Below are 22,357 nucleotides of genomic sequence, written 5' to 3' on the forward strand. Positions count from 1 at the left end.
AATGTATAGGATCCTGTGGATCTACAGATTTCATCAAAACCCGAGCTCCTATAGCCAAGTTTTCTCTCTTACCTGCCCCTATCATTTAGTTTTCCCTCTGGGCTGACAAGATGGAGCTGAGTGAAACAGTCTGTCGCTCCATGAAAGGCATCATTCCTTTCGAAGACTTTTTCATTGCTAGGACAGATATTAATTGGGAAGGCTGCTTTTCCTTTCTCAGGCTACAAAGTGAATGGAGTGCCTGCATTGAGAAGTTAATGCAACCATTGCTTCCCAGAATGCATTCCTGAGGGCAGAAGTAGAGAGGAAGTAATGTCATTGCTATGGAGAACATCACCAAAATAGAGTGGGGTGTATACAAAGAGGCCATCCTGTATATCCTGCCCCAAGGCATAATGTCATGAATGGCTAAAATTCAGAAGAAGCAACCACTGGCACATATTTTTTGACCCGCTGCCCTCCCAGCGCCATCTTGCATATCTTCATACGCTGCATGCTAGATGCTTGTTGAGCACTGACCCCCACACCTCACACGTTTTGCTTTGCCTGTGTATGTTTTGGGGGGACTGATGCACTCCCTGTGGGTTTTGGTTGCTGCTGCTGCTGTTGTTGTTGCTGCTTGTGTTTGAATTTGCTGCATTTCCCAGCTAACTGCATGTCTCTTGTTTTTGTTGTTCTTTTTTTTTTTACCATTCATTTTGTTCCTTTGCAAACATACCTCACCCCATTCATCCCTTGACTGTCCCTTTACTTTCCCCATCTTTTGGATGTCATTTCATCACTTTGACAATGGGAACGTGCTTCTCCACTGGCATGCACCTTCACTGGGTGGCTGCACACATGCTCGTGAAATTGCATGGGTTCTCTTTCTTTCTTCCGTTTCCCCTCTTTGCGTTTTGTCTCCTAGCCTATCAGAAAGTTCTTCATTCCCCCTCAAAACCCCAACCACCCTTTTCCACCCCGCCCCCAGGTGACCTTGGATCCCGATGCCTGTAGGAATGTGAGGCCGGGCCACATACTCCAGCCAAAGCCGGGGATGTCGCCCAATCCCAAGACGCAGACTTTGCCAACAAAGAACAAGCTGGCTGAGAAGCCCATCCAGTCGACCAAATCCAACCCGCTTCCCGCCAGCCGCTCCAACGCCTCGCCTACACGGAACATCCCCTCGCAAAATGCTCACAACCGCCTGCCTGCCACCACGGCAAACTTCAGCCCCAAAATCACAGTCCCAACGGCACACACTGCCCCAATGTCTCCAATTCGGTTAAATCCGTATAGTACTGATGGGCACACCAAATCTATTCCCACGATACAGGTCACCCCCCACCCTTCTCCGAGGGGGAGCCCTCTCCCCACTCCGAAGGGGACACCTGTGCACACGCCCAAAGAGAGCCCCGCTGGCACGCCGAACCCGACGCCGCCTTCCAGTCCCAGCATCGGGGGTATGCCCTGGAGGACGCGACTCAACTCCATCAAGAACAGCTTCCTTGGGTCACCACGCTTCCACCGCCGGAAATTACAGGGTAAGTCAAAAAAGAAACAGTCTTTCTATTACTGTTTGGCTATCATGTCCTCTGTTTCTGTAACCACCACTCTGTAAAGTCGGAGTATAGTCTCTTTATGTAGCCCTTTCCAAGTTTAATTGCCATGAGGAAAGCTGAAAATTGTGGGGGTTTAAATGGAAGTAAAGTTGCGGGTGGTGGGTTGAACGAGGATGGCGAGACGCAGAAGGGTACTAGTGTCCGAGAATGAAAAAGGGAAAGATTAAGAGGAAAAAAAGCAGTGGCGCTAGAGAGGTTGGTGTCTTTGAAAAGTACATTGTCACTTCTGAAATGTTATTGACTCTTCTCACATTTACCAGCTTTCGAATTATCCGATTACCTCCTGGGAAACCACTTCTGGGTGTGTACCATGACATCAAAAGAGCTCAAATCTACAAAAGAATAAATGCTGAACAATTAAAAGAAATTGTGGGATTTCGGTTTAACGGTACCTACTGTTTTGGCCATCCCAGGGAAGGCCGCGATTTGTAGGTAGGCACCTTGTTCTTTGGAACGAAGAGAGGCCTTCTCTAGCAGGCAGAAGGAGCTTCAGGAACTATTTAAGGGAGTGCTGCATGGAATCTAGGCGTGGGGGCTGTAAATGAAAGCTTCCACGGGTTGGCCAATCATTTCCAAGGCACGGGTGCTCTGGCCGCTTGCGAGTGGTCTTCTGATTCTTGGAATGGCTGCACACTATTGTTAGGTAGAGAGTGGTGACATAATCCACGGACATGACATTGTAGATGGGCTAAGGGTGTGGCGTTTTGAGGAGGCTGTTTTGCTCTGGAGCAAAGTGGCAAACACCATTATTGAAGAAGTTGGGGAGGTTATTGCAAAACTGCAGGGTTTGGAAATGGGTGCGGCTGTGCATTTGCGTGTGTTTATGACTGGGGGAGCAGGTCGGTAGCTCCTGTTTCTGGCTGACTTCTGCATATGTTTTGGAGGATGAGTCTGTTTTGCTGCACACATTGTTTTGTGGTAGGTGGTATAAACTATATCAAGCATGTTCTCTGTATCCCTCTCTGGTCTTGGACCACACTTTTCTGAGTTTTCCCTATTGAGTTTCCCTATTGAATTGAGTGAAGCAGTCCTAACAGTTTTTAACGAGTGGCAGGCTTTGCCTTTTTCTTTTTAGTGGGACACATGGCTACACAGTTTGGATGATTGAGTAAGTGTGTGAGTTGAAAAGGTTGTTCAAATTCAACGGTGTGTGAAGTGATAACTATCCACTCGCCATTCCCACGCCCGTTGATGTCGTCCCTGAAGCAATTTTGTATGTCACTGTTAACATCTTCTGCAATATAATGTATGTGCTCATGGGCTCTGCATCAGGTGGGGGGACACCGAGTTAAGATGGCCATCAACTCCCACACCCGGGGAATTTCAAGGTTTAAGTGGCGATAAATAAGCTCATCTTAACTCTCTCAACTAACGTTTTTTAGTGATATGTGTCTACATATGTAATAGAAAAATTAATTTGAGCCAAGTTGTACATACAACAGAACCACCTAATAACGACGACTGGAGGTTCACTTCCTGTTCAGAGCCACATCAGCGAGGGATTGTGCAAACTAGCCCAAATGCAAGATTTTTGCTCCAGAAAATGATCTTTGTCTACTTTTTACATAGCTTAATCAACACAAGAAACGTGTTTCTCAAGCCTGCAGACAACTGCATACCTGGTTTAGCCCTTACTAGAGATCATCAGTGCAATATAGTTTTGACAACCTTGCGGTTGGAGCATTTTGGCATGTTTTACAAACACCAGCACAGTGTCAACAATTGCATCTCACTTTGACTGTGTAGCAGTTCCACGCCATTGGTCTGTCGTGATGTGTCTCGACGAGGTCCCCAGAAGCAGTTGGGCAATACAGGAAGTCGGGACAGCAGTCCCAAGGAGGAGAGTGCCTGGTGATGCTGCTGGACCGACTCCCTGCACCACTTTGTTGCTTCCCCTGATTAACGTGATGCAAGGACAGTGTGAGCACTAACAGGGGAACAGCATGACCTTGATGGTGAAGATTTTGGCTCCACAAGATAGAATCAGGAATCCAAACACAACAGCTACAGACCCTGCAGAGAGCAAACAAGCAGGAAACGGAGACCAGTTTCCAGGGCAGGCAAGGAAACGAGAAGAGGACCCAGAACAAGCAGGAGGACGGAGGGAATTAAGGCTGTCACAAGGCAAGGGGAAAACATTAAGAGTGACAAGGCAGGGAGCAAGACAAGAAAGAAATGGCCAGAGGGCTGGGGAAGCACAGAGAGAAGCCAGGACACTGGCAGGCAGAGTGCTTGCTGAGCACATTAATATGTACTCAGTCAAGGGAAAGAGGTGTTTAAATACTCTTCCCCTCCTGGCAATGAGGCTGGTGCCGTGGAGTGGCAGTGACCATGGTTAAGATTGCGGGACTAAGCACAGCGCATGTTCGGAACCTGGGAGTCGGCAGCCGCACATGTGCAGTGGAAGCCATATGGCAGCGCCCAGGAAGCACTGGCATCCATCCCTGGCAAGTGCCTGGAACTTCACCGGGCTCAAGCGCCAGCGCGGATAAAGGTGCCAGATAGGGCACAGCAAGTAGTTGTTGTTTTCGGTATGCGTGCGTGCGTGTCTGGTGTGAGTGGTCTGATCTTAAAAAGTTGACATGGTGTTTTTCGGCCATCCCCAGAGTCTATGTTCTTGCTCCTGTCAATTGTGGCCTTCATCAGGTCATAGCCAAATTAATAAGTTAATCCCAATCAATGTATTTCTGTGTCTATAATTAAAAACAATATAGTGTACAAATAAACAAGGGAGCGTGACATTCGAGTTAAAAAATACAAAATTAATTTGTCAACTCATTTGGCAAGTCAAATATATATTGCTGGACCTCACACCTACCAGGTAGTAGCCAGCATGCAGAGGTTTGCTTCAATAACCTCTTCTTGGTGTATAGCATTTAAAATGCACACATTTCTATAAACAGACATAAAAAGGTCAACGCTAATTCTGACCATTTCAAGACCCTATAGTGCGCACAAGTCAGAAGCTTACTCGTAGAATATAGGCAAAATTAGTCGATTTGCAGGGGCCTCTTTAATGTCCCTCCATACCTGGAATAAACAGGGATACTCCAGTATTTAGCCCAAGACATTGATTGGGATTAAGCAATATGGCTATGTACTGATCAAGGCTGCAATTGACAGGAGCAAAACATAGACTCTGGAGACGGCCGAAACAAACTGTGTCGACTTTTTAAGAACTACCCACGACACTACAAACAAAGGGCAGGTCAAATACAAAACGGAGGACTAACAATTTTGTATTGAGCCTTGAAATAAAACAGGGTTTTCTCTACATTGCACACATATAGGTTGGACCATGGTTGGGTCAAAATGTGTATACTAAAGGTCTTTTTGTGTCTAAAAAAAGTGGAATTTTATGAGAACATTATCACAGAAAGTATGTTGAATGATAGAAATATTGTCTGTGAAAACTGTATAGATCACTTATGTTACTGTGTTTAGCTCATGAATAAAATATTTTTTGAATAAACCACTATGAAAAATCTGATGGGCATCGGGAAGTGTGTATGACATGGTGGCCTTGATTATGATTTTTGGTATATGCTTATAATAGCCTGGAAGATCAAGGCCTGCCAGGCATCCTGAGTTTAGATCTATTAAGAACAATACATGTGTTTTAATCCTGACATGTTAATATTCTGACCAGGCCTTGATGTCCTACCAAAAGGGTAAGCAGACATGCATGCCAGACAAGACGTTCTACTTGTATTACATCCAAACCCGTCTCCGCCCAAACCATGCAAAGTGCATTCTGTAGAAATAGCCCATGCTCTAACTATCTGTAAGGAGTGCGTGTCAGCATTTTGCCAAAGTAAAGCCTTGTTTGTCACCATCGCTGAATAAATAATAGGCAAGAAAACTACCTCTGCTACCTTGAGTAGGTGGATTCGCTCTACCATTTCATGGCCATACAACGAAGCTGCAGTTACACTTCCAGACTTCACCCACATGTTTTTCATTAGGGAAGCAGCAGCATCATGGGTAGATGTGCACGTAGTGCCCATTTGTAGCGCATGCAATGCGGCCAAGTGGTCAACACTCATGCCTTTATATGGCATTATAAGCGATATATGGTTTGGTCCTTGCCTGAAGATTTTAGTGCAAAATCCTGCAACATGTCATATCTTCATTTATTTAAATAGATTCCAAACTATCTGGGTCTTGGCCGCTCTTCTTTTCAGGGTCCAGGCGATGTTACTATTATTTTCGTTTAGTAAGACTGTGAGGATCACGAAGGGACAGAGATAACTGCATATGACGTAGATTAATGATCACTATTTCTAGTCCACACAACTTCTCACAGTCCATACAGTCTCGCCCTTCTCTCCTCAACTGGGTATATCAGCTGCCTTTCTGAAGGAAGGGCAACTCACTGGAGTAGGAGCAGTAGGGCTGTATCTGTTTCATATAAGGTGCCATAATGTATTTATGTATCCATGATACCCCGTTTGGAAGGTAAAGTGCCTTCATATAAACCTATTGGGATGGGGCCATTTGACCACTCTACTCTTTCTTCGTGCATTGATGCCTCTTCTTTGTTTTTTTCATTTTTTTATCTATTTGTATTCATAGTTTGCACAAACTATTCACACTATTTTACAGCACAGAACCCTGTTGTAACCCAGTAAATACACTCTGAATACTACACAAACAATTTCATTAAGCCTCCTAAAACATGCCAATTTTAAGACATTATTAAATGACTTTAGCTACCTGTGGTTCTCTATGTTGATAGTGTAAGGAAGGCAGGGTATCAAACAGTAAGGCAGACACAAGTGATCACAGTTCAAGGGCGTTTATTGAACTTCAATTGGATTTGAAAAACGGCTATCTAATCCTAAATCTAAAGATACGAGCAAGCTGCCACCATCAGATAATAATAACACAGTCCTACAAGAGGCTGTCAAAATAAAAGGGCCTATACTAATAAACCTATTGCCAATCCTTAATTCTAAATACAAATAGCGTGGGAAACAATGTTATGCAAGAGAGTATACTGTGTGTTTTGAACGAGTGCAGTTAGGCAAAGGCAGGATAAAAAATGGTATTCTTAGATCGGATTGCAGAGTGTGTTTGAACCTTGACTGCATCTGTTGGCTACCACTTTCCTGTGTGCTGGGCTGCTACACTTTCAAAGCATTGCCTCTAAATTTAACTACTGCTAAATTGCTAAAATGTTCATACTAGATCTGTTATACCAAATTGAGGAATATTTTCCACCTCTAAAACATCCTGTTGCCTTTCCACTGGAAGGCTGACATTACGCTCTGGCGTTTTGTAGTTTATTAAAACTACAAATCCCTGAAAGCGCAGGCTTTTTTTCCCCAATTTCAGCGCGTTACCACCAGCGTGTTTGGGAGGGTCTGCACCCATTTAAGCACTGTTGCCACAGCTACGTGAGTTTACTGTGTGTTCTGAACGAGTGCTGTTTGGGAAAGGCAGGATATTTTTTTATTCTTAGATCAGATTACAGAGTGTGTTTGAACCTTGACTGCATCTGTCGGCTGCCACTTTCCGGTGTGCAGGGCTGCTGTGCCTTGAAAATATTTCCTCTAAAATAATTGCTATCATCTTCATACTATATTTGTTATACTAAATTGAGGGATATTTGCCACCTGTATAACATCCTGTTGTTGCTTTTCCACTGGTAGGCTGACATTATGCTGTGGCGTTTTTGTAGTTTATTAAAACTACAAATGTCTGCATTCACGGGGCTTTATTTTTCCATTTTCGGCGCGTTAGCGATGTTGCGTTTAGGCTGCTCTGCGCTGGTCCGCGTTGAACACACTGTAGTGGTGCAGAGACTTAACCAATGCTTAGGTAGGTTCTTTCCATAGTACCTGTCTAGATTGCATTTGACTTGTAAACAAAGTAAGTCATGGGATACATGATAGACTTAAAACTATTGTTGGACATCCAAATAATACAACGCACCGCAATTGTACGGCAGTATGTGCACGCAGTGGTGGAGGAAGGGAGGCTGCCGCACTTAATGCCAATACACTGAGCGTGTCACCTCAAATTGCTGAATAGGCCTCTTCCATTGCAGATACTGATGAGTTAACCCGCTCCGAGATAGGGGGAAGGTGAAGGCACGCCACCTATGGAGCAGGGGATAACCAAGCAAGATTTATATGAGTGACCCAATATAGTTGAAGATTCAACAATGGTAACACATGGAAAGGTCACATTAAAGAAGAGGGACAGCAATGAAGAAATAAAAATGGGCCTACTCAATACAAGATCTTTGAATAATCATGGCCAGTGTATACATGACTTCATCTTAGAAGATAACATATATATACTCTGCCTCACAGAAACATGGCTGCGAGATTCAAGCGAGCCCATGATGGAGATGGCGGTACCGGATTGCTATACTATTCACTGTAGAAACCGAGAGAAGGGGCAACGAGGATGTGTGGCAATCATAGCAAGAAATAATAATCACATGTTCCCTTTGCCAAGTTTTTGCCAGGGATGCAGAATCCTCCGTTTAAAACACACTCCTACAAATAACAGTTGCATAAATAGCATTGCAATTTACAGACCGCTATCTAGGATGACAGATTTCAATGATGAAATTACTAAATTGCTTAATAAATAATCTCAAGGGCCCCAAAAAAGTCACCATGTTTCTGGGAGACCTCAATAGATAGAGGGGAGATACCAGAGACAAAGAGGCTATGAAACCAGAAAAGACACTGAACAACATTGATTTTAGGGTTTGTAATAAAGGACCCACTTCATCTAATGGCAACCAGCTGGAGTGGGTGGTAACCTGTAACCTAGACATCAGAATGGAAGAGACCATTATATGTATATGGTCGGACCATCATAAAGTAACATTTGTAATACCTGTACAAGAATCACTTCCAAAAAGGAAGAATGAACATAAAAGGATTCAAAACAGGAATTTCAAAAAAATTACACCAGAAATATTAGAACAGTGTATTAAGTACATCATGGCCGGTACAACTGAGGCAGACACCTGTGAAAATATATAACAGAGTTATAACACACATGTACAAAAGATTGTAGATCAGATGGCCCCCGTTAAGTGCAAACTGGTCAGGGCTGACATAAACCACCAAAAATGGTTTAACCCCCAAATAACCAGCTTCACAAAGGAGAAGAGAAGATGGGAAGCCAGATGGTTAAAACAACCCACAACTGAAAATAAGAACAAATGGAATGAAATAGAGATGCAATATAAAGAAAGCATTAAAGAGGCCAAAAAAAACTTTTTTAATGAGCAGATTACACACAGCATCTAACTCGACCAGAAAACTGTTCAAGATTTTGAAATCCTTCGAAAAACCTAAGGCTTTATCCCCCCTTTCCAACCATTACAAGAAGAATGTGAAAAGGTTCAGGAGGCGTTCTATGATACAATCTTGAAAGCTCGAGAGACAATAAGAACCTCCCAGGTTATTACATCTGACCAATAAAAACCATCTGTAGTCCCACAGATATGGAAGGTGGCAGAAAACTGTGAGTTTAGCCCCATCACTACAGAGGATATGAGAGCCCTACTGGCAATCATGAGGCCCACATCGTGTTCAGAGAACATAGTGCCACTGAACCCAGGAAGATCTTCATACCTCGTCTCACTAGGATGGTAAATGTATCTTTCAGGGATTGTAATATACCCAAGGCCATTAAGATGGTTATGGTTAGACCTCTAGTAAAAAATCCAGGCTTGGAACAGAGGGATCCAAGCAACCTCCGGGCCATTACCAACTGTAATTTTCTGTTGAAAATATTGGACAGGGAAGCTACTTTCCAACTGCAAGCTTTTGTGGAAGCAAGTGACATTCTTCACATATGACCGTCTGGTCTTAGAATGTCTCACAGCACTGAAACGGCCATGGTGGATCTTCAGACACCCATGTTCGGCATTATGGACAAGGGTAAAGCGGGCATGCTGGTGTTACTGGATTTATCCGCAGCATTTGATTTGCTGGACCATAAACAGCTGCAATGGGCATTGGAACACATGGGTGGCTGCTCAGCAAAAACTATCAGATGGGTGGCCTCATTCCTGTCGGAGCAAAGATCAAAAATCCACTGGGGGATATGTTCTCTTGGCCAATACCAATCAACTGTGGGGAACTGCAGTTGGCAAGTTTGTCCCCCCCGCTGTTCAACTATACCTTAGGTGTCTATCCACAGTGCTCGACAACATCAGAGCATTCTTTACGAACTATGCAGACGACGCACAGTTGGTGTTGGAACTGAGTGGCTGCTATGAAACAGACACCCGTAGGATGGCAATATTTTATTACACCATGGAGAGCTGGATGAAAGAAAATTGGATGTGCCTGAACAGGAATAAAACCGATCTTTGGATCACACCAAGTGCGTGCTAAATTAAGTAAAGAATACAAGATATTCCAGATCAAAAACTCCCCCCATCCAAGTTCTTTGAAAAGTAAAAACACTTGGGATCTATTTAGAGGCATCACTAAGTGCAGAATCTCATGTTGCCAAACTGAACAGAACCTGTCAATCCTATCTGCGAGTCCTAAAACATATCAGACCATATCTGAGAAGAAATAAATAGTGCAACCATAGCAAGAGCAACAATCTTATCCCGGCTTGACTATGGAAATGCCCTACTGATAGCAGCAAGTAATGGGTTTATTACGCAGTGCCAAACCAATCAGAATGACGCTGTAAGAATTGTAATGAAGAAATCTAGAAGGGAACACATCACTGTAGACAGAAAAGCCCTCCACTGGCTGGCACTTAAGGATAGGATCACCTATAGGATCTAAAGGAACAGATTACCCATTGTACCCTGGTTTGCTCTCTGAGATCAGAAGCACTGGGACAGATTGTTTGTCCTTCTTTTAAATGATTGAATGATCTAGGTAAATCTTTCCCATCCAGAGCTGCTCAGATATGGAACGTACTACCAATACTACTAAGGCAAGAGAACAATCACATTGCTTTCAGGAAAGGACTGAAGACAACTTTATTCAATTAGTGAGCTGATAAGGTTGACATGTATGAATAGGAGGTAGCACACTGCTGTCCTATCATATTTGTTTCTATAAGTGTTGGTGCCCTGATGCCTCTGGGCATCACCAACAAATAAATTAAATAAAAGAAAAGTGTTCAAAAAATTATATGTTTGGATATTAAGGCAGTTAGCCTCCCTTCCCCATGTTTTCAGCAGTGGACAAGGTGGCACACTCAAGCTTAGCACAGTTTCTGGATTCTCTAGCATAAGGATGCAGTTCAAAACATCCACATCATGGCTTTCTGTGCCAAAGTCTCTTTGCCATTCAAAGTCTCTTTTTCAGAGGATCTGATGCAATACACAAACATTGAAGTTCCTTTCTTCTTAGGATTTCACACATAGACATTTTCGGGGGATTTGATGTTCACCTCAAGCCCCCTTCTGCCGGGCTCAGCACCACTTTGACACCAAACCTTCTCGGGCGATTTTTGCTTCACCCCAGATCCCCTGCCGCCGGTGCCAGACCCACTTTAACACAAAGCTTTCAATTGATTTCCCTCTGCCCTGCTTGGACCATCATTATCTACTTTGTCACAAACTTTCTTTACTGTACCAATATCAAAGACTTTCGATTGTGCACAGGATTTTCATTGACCTGTCACAGGAACACTTAGATTCACAATTCTCTATAACTCTTTCATTTAGATACCTTACAGAGACTTTCGATTAAGCACACACGTGGTGCCAGACAACTCTGTAAAAGGTATTGTATCTTGGTTTCAAAGTTCAATCACTCATCAGCAGTTCAACATTATTTGTGTCTTTTATCACACATATTTCAAACAATAATGGTTCCAGCTGCTTGCAACCTTGGCTTCAACACAGACTGGTCTTGTATCAGTCTCCCCAACTCACCGGCTGTGTTGATTTCACTTTCGCTGATTTGTTCTTGGAACCAAGGACAGTACCACGGCAGCTCGTAATTCTCCCCACCTTGATTAGTGATGCGGGTGGGCCCCGGGTATCTCTGACATGCAATGTGGGATTCATCAGCCTGTTTTCAAGGTCTTACGCTTTCCACTCTTGAGGGTTCATGAAATCAACAGCCCCTTTTCGAAAAGGTCAAGGGAACTTCCCTCCTTGCGATCCTCTTCTGTTTAGCGTCTTTCTCCTCTCCTTAAATTGCCATCTTGGAACTGCTGTTTCCTTGTGTGCTTTGCCTCGCTCAGAGTGTGTGCTCATGCTCTGCCTTTTATCCATGTGCGGAAATGTAATGGAAGTCATGTGTGAGTGATTGTCGATAATTGTCTGACCTCGCCTGACCATAGTATTGGGACATGTCAGGTACACAGCTTGGGTATTAGTCCATTTTCTCTCAAAGCGGGATGTCTGTGAGTAAGTATTCATGTAGAAAAGGGGGTAGGGAGGGTAGGGTTCCCAAATATCCTCACCATCCGGTGTCACACTCCCACCCCCCAAAAAACCCTCACCCAGGTGATCCTCCCACACTGGTCCACCCCAAGGAACTGGATCTAAAACAGATGGACATGTCCTGGCCACCTGGATGACAGATACCCAGGGACTAGTGGGTGAGACAGCTTCTGGTTTCTGTTGGATATATTTTGGGGTAATACCGATTACTTTGTGGTATATCTTTTATTATGGTGGTATTTGGTAGTGTTTTATAATTCCTGGTAATAACTTGCGATAACTTGTTGGGGTACTTTTATAGTGGTGATACTCGTTTCAGAATATTGCCTAATAATTGTTTTTACCAGGGTCACTAACAACAAACAAAATACTGGACTTGATACACTATGGATGGATGGCTTATGCCCCCTTGTTGTACCTTATGTACAACACCACACTACTCCTTTTAGGTGGAGTTTCAACAATTGTAAATCATGCAATTGAAATGCTGCACGTTCATTTGGGCTCTCTACCTCTACAGCTCACTGCAGCTACTTCATTTGGGGATATTTCTTACCACGCTTTTGTCTTTTCATGCATATCAAATAAAAGGGACTAAATGCAGCATAAATGCAATAAGACTACAAATTATTTTGAAATGTGTTTTTTATCGTAAAATAGAAGTATGCAAGTTACACTGAGTAACAGTTATGCCCACATTGTAGTCCACGGTGCCAATACATTGCAGTAGCATTCAAGTGACACTTGGCAAGAGAAATACACTTTGAAAAAAAAAACAAGAATGTTTTTCAAAATGTATACGCAGGATTACATGAACGTTAAAAATAGACAGCACCTAATATGAAGTGACCTACTTAATCTCGACTACCTGACCTAATTCAAAACAGCAGCCCCTCACTTAACTTCATATTTACCTAGATATGTTGGTGATATTTCTGATTCAGTTTGACATGGAGGTCTTCCCCAATCTTTTCGCCTCCCTTGCCTAGGGTCACTCAGATAAGGAACGCTTCAGCATCAGAAAGCCTGCCAGCACTGAATTCTGTCTCTAGCCATCCCTCTGTTACTTCATCTCCCAGTGCCCGAAGATGACTGAAAGCTACTCCCTCTCAAAACCCTTTTTATCAAATCCCCCTGTCACTCAAGGGAAACACCTCCCCTTGAGCAGATCATTCCATTGAATTTGGCACATGATTTAATTGCCGGAGAGCAAAATATACATCTCTCCTTGAGCTTCCTGCTCTAATACAATGCCCTGTTTTCAGTGGAACAGATCTTCAGATTTGTGTATCGCCCAATGCAAATACAGCCTGCATTTTTACTTTCCAATTTAAAGAGCATCATGTATTTTCCCAAACTGCCTCCAGCCTATTTAATCATGGACTAATTTGCACTAAATGTTTTAAGGGATTCAGTTACATGTTAACTAACTTTATTTATCTTTTTTCTTGTAAAAATAAATCATTATCTTTTTCAGAAAACTTATATCCAACAAAACTGTTTCATTGGCTTCAGTCAAATGCAAAACAAGTAAACATTATAAAAAATTCACTTTGTGATAAAAATCCATTTGTGATAAACATAGTCTGTGATAAAAATAGTCTTTGTAAATACTGCCTGTAATAAAATAGTTTGTGATAAAAATAGTAAAAATAGTCTGCAATAGAAATAGACTTTTTAAATAATAGTATAATGTGGAATAAAATCACACAGGAAACCGTTCTTGATGGAACTCCTCCATTCCGGGACTTCATGGGACCTCTTTTGGGGTCCTCATCGCCACATCTTTTGGGGTCATCATCTCCACATCTTTTGGGATCATCAGCTTCACCCACTTCTTGGGTCCAGGGGGCTTTCCAGGGGACTCCAATCCAGTGGTATCCTCCAAGGATCCAGTGCTGGAGGGGAATGCTTATTTTTCTAGAGTAAAAAGAAAAAACTTAAAGTATCAATGACATCAAACCTTTTACTTTCCTTTCTCACTGGAGCATCTGAAACTAAATTTAGGTAAGCACACAAATGCAAATTATAGAAATAACATGCCATGCAGCCAAGACATTGGGGGTCATTACAAGGTAGGAGGCAACCATGCCGCTATTAGTAGCATGGCTACCCCCTTACGTGTACCAGGTCACGGTTCCTTGAATGAGGAATTACCGGGCCATTCCGACCTTGGAGGACCCGGTAATTCCTCATTCAAGGAACCCATCCCCATTTGAGCCCCCATAGGGCTCAATGGGATGGGGAGGGTGCTAACAATGGGCCTGTTAATAACAGGCCCGTTGTAAGCACCCTGGTCTGCGCGCGGGATCCAGGCGTCCTTAGTGGGTTCCCGCAAGCAGACTCGTAATGAGGCGGTAAGGGGTTGACGGCTCCGGCACCTTTACCAGCGCCGTTAACCCCCTTACTGCCTCACTTGTAATGACCCCGATTGTCTCACTAACTACTGAAAAATTAACATGAAGTAATCACACTACTATCACATGGTAATTTTCAGATAACAGCCTCAAACACAGCACTCCTTTCACTTATTTTTACTTTTGTGCACTAGCTTGGTACACATATATATATTTTCTTTTTACCACTTTAAACCTCCTTTTGATATCTTCGCACTATTTACACCTAACCACTTGCTATGGCAATTCTATTCTTTTTTTTGTTACTCTCTGTTAGTTTCAAGTCGCTTTTGTCTTGAAAGGGTTTAATTTGATTAACGTGGACAAACTGTTCTACTGTTAATTCTCCCTCCTTTTTAGCAATTCTGTAGACCACAGGTGAAACCTTATCTACAATTCTATATGTGTCTTGCCATGCTGCAAGAAATGTAGAGTTTTTATGTTTCCCCTTCCCGAAGTTAAAGTTGTAAATCTGATCTCCTATTTCATCTTCTCTCAAAGATGCCTTCCTATGTCTTTGCACCGTCGTATTACAATTGCTTTCTCAATTCTTTCACGTGTTCATGAATTGTGGATGCATTTACAAGCACCTGTTCATTTGTTCTGTAAAGTAAATGTTGTGGCAGAACCATTTTCCTTCCTGTCAATATTTCATGGGTGCTGTGATTTGGTGATTTAGAGGGCATCGACTTGATAGCATCAGTACCAATGGAATCCGTAAACCCCAACTCGATCCTGCTTCATCTACAAACTTTTTCAACACATCAACTATTGATCTGTTACACCGTTCCACTCCCCCTGAAGAGGAGGTCCGGTAAGAAATGTGTAGCTTTCTCTTCACACCCAGCATTTGCCATATTTTTGTCAGCAATGCACTAGTGAAATGACTTCCACAGCCTGACTCTATTCTTTGAGGTTATAACAAATCTTGAAAAAATATGATTTACAAGTAGGCTGCCATTTGCGCACTGCAGTCTGGAGCTGGAATGCACTCCACCCATTTGGACACTGGACAAGTTACTGTCATCATGTACCTGTTTCTCCTTGCTGATCTTCTTACGAAGCCCCTTTTCATCAATGGTGCTCTGAGCACACTAAACACCCTCTGGTGTAGAGCTCAACATCTTGGGACATGTGTGGCCAACAGGTGTAATCTTTTAAACTTTCCAAAGTTTTTTGAACCTCTGTGTCCTGCAGTTATGGCATCATGGGCATGATGTAACATCAATCCCCGAAATGACAAAGGTACTACCCATTGTGTTTGGCCTGTCACAGATTCTCTAATTATCAGTCCTTCTTGTAATCTATTTTTCTAATTGTTTTTTAATAACACTCTCAGTTCTCCAGCATTGGATCTTTCATGGATTCACATGCTGTGAATTTTTCCCGTTGTCAGGCTGGGAAACCTCGGGAACTTTGACCTAGTGATTTCCTTAGTGTCCTGTCAACGTCTTTTTGGGTGCTTTAGGCTACATCAATAGGACATCTGGTATAAATAGTCCTGCCCCTGCGGCTTCCCTTCAGATTTCAACCGTCTCCAAACTGTTGGGATCACCTCGTGTTTGCTCTTGAGTTACTCTTCGTGTTCTAAACGTGCTTTCTGTACTTGGGCCATCATGTCATCTGTGGGCCCAAAGAAATCATTGTTTAGGCCTTGTGCAACCTGTGGCCTAAAGAAGGTCTTCGAGGGGGACATCCATGCGGATGTCTGTATTGTCTGTACCCCAATCATTCCACAGACGCCTGTGAGATCTGTCAAAGATTTTCTCAGAAAACGATGAAGGACCGCAACCGCTGTTTGATCTGTTGGCTGAACGAAGGCACTTACCTGGGTTCGGAGGTGGGTTTGTCCCAGGGGAGCAAGGTGTCGGCTACGCACCGGAGGGTGCTGTCCGCAGAACCCCCTCTAAGAAGCAGCGCATGGGGATGCCAACTTCGGAGGTGGGGAGAGGTGGCGGAACCTCTGGGTCCAGGTTGCATCACTCTAAAGGGACGAGTGTGCTCCTCTCAGACCAAGTCGACAAGACTGGAAAAGGTAGCGAGTGCTAGGCCCGAGAAGGCAAGGCCGAAGGCCACGACGGTGGAGAGAGAGAAGTTGAAGTCAAGGGAGTCCTCCTCCTCAAGGCACTCATCATCTAACGACCATCATAGCTCGTCTTCCAGCCGGGATTCGTCGAAACACCATTCTGGCACCTCATCCAAGAGGTCCGCTTCACCAGAGAAGGCCAGGCCAGTGGAGGCCTTAGTACCAACGATGAGGGTTTTTTCGACAGAAGTTCCTTTGTCAATGGTTGTGGTGCTGCCTTCACTTCCTTGGTTGACTGTGGTGTCGTCAGCTCTGTCTACGACTGGGCTGGGGGCCTCATCGATGGCCGTGCCTGCCAGTGGGCTGCTGTTGCTATTGGCGGCACCGCTGGAGACGGATGGTGGTTTGTTGCCTACGGGGGTTCTGTGGCAGTCTGAGGCTGGCTTTGCACCTTTGCTCCCAGTGGACATTCTTCAGCAAGACCCGGACCAGCATGAGCCAGTATTCAATCCATCGGCACTGGGTCTGCAGTTGGCAGGTCTGTCTATGTCAAGTGGGGTTGGGGCTGGTCTGCCCCTCTACCCTTTGGTGCATCCACACTCTCTGCTGTCCATGCAGGTGTTGAGTACACTCCAGTCGTCGTTGGGACAATTGGATGCAAGACTTCCGGCGGCACCAAGCCCGGTGGCTCCGGTGGTACGCAGTGTGCCTGTGGAGGCCCCTCGACCGGGTCTCCACAGGAATTAGCCTCCGGTGCGGCTGCCATTGCAGGTGGGATTGGGCCTTCCCAGAGGTCATCCAGAGGATGGGGAGCTGGTTGATTCAGATCCGGAGAGTGGTCGATGCCTAGAGAAGTGGAGCTTCCTAGTAGCCTGGCTCAGCCGTCTCCACCGGATGATGTTGGACCATGTGTGGCAGGAAGGTCTGCACACGATGCGCCATCCTTTTTTTGGAACCGGCGGTGAAGGGGCATCCGGAGAAGAAGTTTAAAGCAGCAGAATCTACCCCCAAATGCCTCATGTCACAACCCACGCTGGAGTCAGTGGTTTCGGAGGTGGCTATTCGGAAGGCGAGGAGCCAGCATAAGTGTGTTACGCCCCCATACAGTGAAGCCAGGAAGCAGGATGTTTTTAGAAATAAAATACTGACGGTGGGTGTCAATCTAAGAACACTTATGTTGTCTTTGACCATAATGCCAGTAAAAATGCCATGCCACTGTAAAAACACATTTCCATACTGGCTGCATCATTTGTGGCCATTATGGTAACATAACATTCACGTTGGCTTTGCGATAATGCCATTAAAAATGATATGCCACTGTTTGAGCACATGAAAACCAACCACATGCTACAATATTCACACTGCATTCAATCTCCCATTCAAATGCGCACCCACATGCTCCAACACTCACACTGCACTCTTTTACTTTCTCACTTACACATTTACAGTCCCTTTTTCCTCACCTGCAAGCTGCGGATGTCCCAGGACTCCTGCCACTTCCCTAGGCAGCATCTCCAATAGGCCATGCAAGTCTGGAGAAGAAAAATGTCCCCAGTGGTGCATGGCCCATTGGGCATTCTCCGGCTTGGGATACTGTAAGATGCCGGTTAACACAATATCCCTACAACATAATGTCAGCCCAGGAGTGCATCCGCAGCTGTGTGCTGATGCTAAGGGAGCTCTGTTTTCACTGGACTGATAATATTAGTATGGCTTCAGCATACTAGGTGGCGTATCAAGACCCTGTCATCCATCATGGATGAGCTGCCAGCTCCCAAAATGGGAGAACTAACACCAGCTTATGTCATGCAGCAGTTTACATATGGCACTCTGATGTACTTAAAAGAAATCACTTGATAATGGCCCTGCCCCCTGCTTCCATCCATTCCGTCATCGCCCCAATCTTCTGATTCCTCCTTTGCTGTGATCAGCGCCTCATCTCTGTTTCTGTACTGATCCATACTGAGGTATGCCAGTGAAACAAAAGTGGTAATAAATAAAGCGTTTATTTACTTATATGGATCCGGCGCCCTGCACTGCCGCTCACACTCTGATCTAAGTCTCCCTCTTCTCTAACCCTCACCATCGAACCTCTTTCAAACCTAAACATTCCTAACCTCGCAGCAGGCAGGGACGCCGTAGCTAGGAAGCAACCAGCAAACAAAGTGAAGGTGGAATACTACATCACCTCCCCCTTTTTAATTTTTTAAAGAAAATGATACAGAACCAATTAACAATATAGAACTACAACTACACCATCTCCCCTTTTATGAAAGAAGAAAAAAAAAATGTGCACAACATATCATGCAACATTTCAACAAAATTTGCAGGTGGAATAAGAAAGCAGCAAACAAATATACAACCAAATATGCAAGACTGGAAATTGTATGTCTCTATTTCCCCATGACATAGTCTCTAGACCAGAACGGTAACCTCCTTTCTCTAGAGTTGCGCGAAATCTCACATTCAACAACACTTCTGCTTCCATCACTTGTACTAGCATTTCCTCTCTGAAGTATACCGTCTACCCCAGAATCATCTTCCTGATGATTACCTCCCAAGGCTTGGTTGCCAGCTATGGTGTCGCAGTTCTCTCTCACACATACCTCTTCCTCCACATCTTGGGATCTAATGTCAGACTCCACATTCAAATTCTCCTCACTACCACTCTGAAATCCTACATCATTTCTCATCCATTCACTAAATCCTTGATCCTTTCTAGGATGACTCCCTCTACCATGCTCCAACCAACTCCCAATTCCATTTGCTTACTCTGTCAATATTCCATACTGACCCACCACTTACTCTTATAGCTTTACCGAGAACTTGTAAAACTTTAACCGGTTTGCTGTATTTGGAATCACCCTTTCTAACACTGTGACCTAGTTTTATCCTTACCATATCACCTGGTGAAATTTCAACCTTGCGCTTGTATCCCATTGACATCTTATTCTTAACTTCATGGCATTTACAATTTCTCACTTCCCTGGGTCCTGATGCTCTTTTGCAATTTACCCACTCTGGAGTGAGCAGAGTGCTGGGAGCTCTGCCCCTCATCATTTCAAAAGGAGACAACTCCAAACCCCTTTTGACTGACATTCTTACACTCCACAGTCTTTCCATGAGTGCTTCATCCACAGGCATGTTGTTTCTCAACGCCAACTCCACTGTCTCCACCATCATCCTGTTACACCTCTCAACTAAACCGTTGGTCTGGGGATGGTAAAAAGCAGAATACTTCCAATCAATCCCAGATGTTGAGGCAAACTCTCTAATTTCCTTGCTTTTAAATTGAACACCATTGTCACTGATAATGGTTTTGGGAAAACCCTCTCTCCTGAAAATTTCTTTAAGGAATTTGATAATTTCTCCCCAATCAACTTTCTTGACAGCTTTCAATTCCACCCAACTTGAGTAATAATCATAACTATCAAAAACCTTTTCTCTCCTATTAGTCTTGCATATGGTCCAACAATGTCAATATCTAACTTCATCCAGGGAGCCTCTCCTTTATCTATGACAACAGGCTCTGACTTGAAACTTTTACAACTTTTATCACTGTTCTGGCAAGGCCAGCAGTTTCTAACAAACCTCTCAATCAAAAGATCCATTCCTGGCCACCAGTATACAGACCGTACATTACTTTTAGTCCCCATGATGCCCGGATGACCTTGATGTGCTTTCTCTATGAGCTCATCATAGAACACTTTCAGAGGTATCAACTTACTCCCTCTCATCAAAAATCCTTCTTCCATGGACAACTCATCCTTCACTTCCCAAAACTTCATACATTCTCCATAAACTGCTCTCTTTTCTGGCCAACCTAACATTGTAAAATCTGCAATTTTTTGTAGTGCTACGTCTTTAGAGATCTCATCCAGCCATTTTTCCTTAGAAGTCACTTCAAGAACAACCGCCACCATCTCTTCATTACTTTCTGACTCCAAATCCATATTCTTTAGCGGTAACCGTGACAAGTAATCTGCAACCACATTTCTCTTACCTGGTACATACCTTGTCACAAAATGATAGTCCTGTAATTTGATGCTTAGTCTAGCCAATCTAGGTGATGCTTTACACATTCCTTTCACAGTCAAAACCTCAATGAGTGGCTTGTGGTCTGTTTGTATAATACACTTGTAACCCCTTAGATACTTCCTAAAATAGTTTGCAGCCCATGAACATGCCAATAGCTCTTTTTCAATCACAGAATACCTGCTTTCTGTGTCTGAAATCGCTCTGGAGGCATAACAGATTGTCTTCTCCTTGCCATCTTCAGCAATTTGAGATTACACTGCTCCTAGACCATTTCCACTAGTGTCCACTGTAACTTTGGTCACACTGCCAAAAACATATCCACCCAATTCTGTGGAATTGCAGATTTGCCTCTTAATGTAATTCACCGCTTCATCACACTCCCTACTCCACACAAATTTGGCCTCCTTTTTTAACAGTTTCCTTAATGGTTCTGTTACAGTTGCAAACTTCTCAACAAACTTGTTATAATATTCGCAGAGCCCTAGAAATGATCTAAGCTCATATTTATTACTGGGATTGGGAGATTCCCTAATAGCTTTCATAGCATCACTCTTTGGTTTATATCCCTTGTCATTAACTGTGTGTCCCAAATAATCAACTTCATTCATGCCAAACTTGCATTTACTCTTTTCAATTTTCAAACCCACGCTCTCCAACTTCAACAAAACATCTTTTAACCTCATGTCATGCTCTTCTCGACCTTTGCCAAATACAATGATGTCGTCTTGATATACAAATATCCCCTTCAATCCCTTCAGCACATGTTCCATGACCCGTTGAAATACGGCTGCTGCAGATGCTAACCCAAACGGCATGCGCTTGAATCTATACAATCCATGAGGGGTAACAAATGCTGTGATGTCTCTACAGTCTTCTGTCAGAGATATTTGATGGTATGCGCTAGAGAGATCCAGAGTAGAAAACACGTTTGCCCTACCCATGCGATTCAGCATTTCCGATATTATAGGAAGCGGAAATATGTCAACTATGACTTTCTTATTCACATCTCTGAGGTCCACACAAATTCTAACTTTCCCATTTTTCTTCATCACGACCACAATGGGGCTTGCCCACTCCGATGATTCCATTTTTTCTATCACTCCTTCTGCTTCCAACTTCGCCAGTTCTTGTTCAACCTTGTCCGCTATGGCAAAAGGTATAGGTCTGGATTTCAAATGTCTGACAGGCACAGCTCCTTCCTTCAAACAAATTCTATGCGAAAAGTCTTTTAATAGTCCCATTTTCTTCTGGTGCGTACCGTTCACAATCTTAACTTCTTTCTGCTTGTCACCAGTGTTGACAATCAAGACTTGCTCATTTTCACAGGGATCTAACCTGATCCGCAGGCCAGCTTGATCTCTCCAGCCAATGATGTTAACTCCTTTTTCTGCAACGTAGATCTTCACTTCTGCTCGCCTGTCCTTAAATTCTACAATACTTGAAAACCAGCCAATAATCTTGATTCTTGACCCTTCAAATCCACCAGGGTTTTTTTATATCAGGATCATTTAATTTGCTCTTAAGACCGCATGTCACTAGATTTTTCCAGGTTTTCTTCGTGATGATCGTCCATGGAGAACAACTGTCTACCTTTACTTTGAGCTTCCAATTGTCAATTATTATGACACAACTCTGACATTTGAATTCTCCCTCGGGTGGTTCACGGATGGTGAATACCCTTTCTTCATCCGATTCTTCCTCCTCATCTTGTATGACAGAAATTCTCTTTTTTCGTCTGCATGTGACAGAAAAGTGACCCTTAATTCCACAATTCCCACATTTTTGTCCTATTGCAGGACAATGTTTGGCATAAGCAAAATTTCCTAATCTTCCACAATTATAGCATCTGTCGCCTTCTTTAGATTGTGCGGTACTCGGATTGGGTTCGGCTTTCACC

At 43.6% G+C, this 22,357-nt stretch overlaps 1 protein-coding gene across 11 annotated transcripts in view; it reads left to right on the forward strand.

The window, feature by feature from the left end:
- The window catches only part of BRSK2 (BR serine/threonine kinase 2), a 1,020,916-nt gene that overhangs the window by 920,131 nt on the left and 78,428 nt on the right, over positions 1–22,357 (forward strand). For 7 of the 11 annotated variants that reach the window (XM_069623972.1, XM_069623974.1, XM_069623973.1 and 4 more), the window contains one exon: positions 908–1,523. In XM_069623972.1, coding sequence (XP_069480073.1) covers positions 908–1,523 — 616 coding nt within the window. The remainder of the gene's footprint in view (positions 1–907; positions 1,524–22,357) is intronic. The other 4 variants (XM_069623978.1, XM_069623979.1, XM_069623981.1 and 1 more) reach the window with 1 other exon arrangement.

The sequence above is a fragment of the Ambystoma mexicanum genome, chromosome 11 (genome assembly GCF_040938575.1).
Source record: "Ambystoma mexicanum isolate Mex_15411 chromosome 11, UKY_AmexF1_1, whole genome shotgun sequence".
Lineage (NCBI taxonomy): Eukaryota > Metazoa > Chordata > Amphibia > Caudata > Ambystomatidae > Ambystoma > Ambystoma mexicanum.